Source organism: Theobroma cacao, chromosome 5 (genome assembly GCF_000208745.1).
Source record: "Theobroma cacao cultivar B97-61/B2 chromosome 5, Criollo_cocoa_genome_V2, whole genome shotgun sequence".
NCBI classification, from domain to species: domain Eukaryota; kingdom Viridiplantae; phylum Streptophyta; class Magnoliopsida; order Malvales; family Malvaceae; genus Theobroma; species Theobroma cacao.
The window spans coordinates 32,660,857-32,662,865 of record NC_030854.1 but is presented as its reverse complement, the minus strand read 5'-3'; the positions used below and the strand labels follow the sequence as shown (position 1 = coordinate 32,662,865).

Sequence of the window (2,009 nt, the reverse complement as noted above, 5' to 3'; positions counted from 1 at the left end):
TTACAGAACCCTTTAAGAGGCCAAAGGATTTCAAACAAATTCTTTACGAGTTCAGTTACTCTTATGTTCGAGCTTGGCTGATTGACTAAAATTTTTTGAAGAAATCAAGTTTGAACTCGTTTATTTGGTTTAATGTATATGGAAAAGAAATGTGACGTCAAATAGAGCTGAGTTTCAAGCGTAACTTGCAGCCAAATCCTTCTTTCCTTCGCAACTCAATTTAGAAGGCTCTCCGACGGGGATTAAAAACTCTGCAATTTCTCCTAATTTCTCCAGCTTTTCCAACAAGAACTTGGATTCTTCCCATCTTCACCATAGCCTGGGCAAACCTGGTTCTAAATAGAGTTGCATTTGATGCAAAGCCTGAAACAATAAGTCTGGATAATCCATCATTAGCTAATTCTTGATCAATCTGCATTACCCCTCTCCTCAAACGAATCTGCTTGAAGAATTGATTATCGACAGTGAAAGATGTGCCTTGGTCTAGAAATGCTGTAGGGTCAGGGTTTGAGGCACTGGCTACACCACAAACATTCCTTAGCTTGGCAACCAAAGCACGATCCATTGTAGGATCAGGGCGCCCAGTGCCCTGGAAACTTGTAATCCTGTCTAAAAAGAAACTACAATGAGCAACACCAACTGTATGTGCACCCAAAAGGGTAACCATATCATTCAAGGTCATATTTTTAGCCCTGAAAGTTTGGAATGCCTGTGAGACAGACAATGTTGGCCCTGGCAAGTTTACTACGTCAGGATCTGAGACTAGACCGTCTCGCCTTCCTGTAGGAACTGCATAGAAGGGTCCTCCTGCTAGAAACACAGCATCTCGGGTTGCTAGTGTTATGATATCTGCACAAGAAACTGTTGAACGGCATGCTGCTTCTACGTCTTTCTTTGCTTCATCAATGAGCTCGAATCCACGTACCGTCAAGTTAGGCCCTGCATCTTTCTCTGATGGCGTTCTGCTGGTTGAGTCTATGAGAATTGATGCATCACAACCCTATATAAACTAGAATGTAAGAAGCATGTGTCACTAAAATTCGCATCATTTCCTCTCTCTCTCAATTTTATAAAATTCAACTATTTTTATTTTTATCAAGTTACAAGTACAGTAGAAGTTACAATCACAAACAATATTACGTTTCACATAAGAAATCAATAAAATAAACAAAATAGATAAACCCAACCAACAAATCAGTATACATTTAAATAAATTTAACATTAAGTTAGACTAAATTCATGTATGGTGAGACTTGAACCTATTTAAACTAGGGATGTCAACGGGTCGATTACCCTATAATTTCGAGATACCCGAAACCTAACCCTATTAAAAACTAATTACCCTAACCCTATTAACTACCCGAATAATTTAAAAATTATTACTCTAACCCTAACCCTAATGCATACCTACTACCCTATAATTACCCTAACTCGTTTAAATACCCGATTAAATAAAAAAATTATTAAAATCTTCTTCATGGGTACCCAATTATCCAATTAATTTTTCTAATCTCATAACTTCTCTTTAGATTTATATGTTATAAGTTTATATAAACAAAGTTATATATATATTATAATTAATATTTTATAAGTTATAATTTTTGTAACGTTAAAAAATATTTATATTTTTATATTTAAAGGACATATATATATACACACACCCATATATAAAAAATATTTTAATATATAAAATAGTAATTATATTTCTTATAAATTAACACAATATATAAACTATATATATTGAAAGATATTACAAGTTAATTAATAATAATAGTTTCATGAATTAATTTAATTAATTATAAGGATTTGTTCTTAATTCATGAAATTAAAAAAAAATATTTAGGTTCCAAAACTATTCTAATCTCAAAAGCTTTTTTTAAGTATATATATTATAAGATTATGTAAATAATGGTATATATATTATAATTAATAATTTTATAAGTCATAATTTTTGTAATGTTAACACAAAAATAGATAGTAAATATATTTATATTTAAAGTATATATATA

The 2,009-nt window shown here is 31.6% G+C and overlaps 1 protein-coding gene across 1 annotated transcript in view; it reads right to left on the bottom strand.

Moving 5' to 3' along the window:
* The window catches only part of LOC18599776 (peroxidase 44), a 3,034-nt gene continuing 1,025 nt past the window's right edge, over window positions 1–2,009 (bottom strand). The window contains exon 2 of the mRNA XM_007029879.2: window positions 1–1,000. Within this exon, the coding sequence (XP_007029941.2) occupies window positions 221–1,000 (780 nt within the window). The 3' untranslated portion in view covers window positions 1–220. The remainder of the gene's footprint in view (window positions 1,001–2,009) is intronic.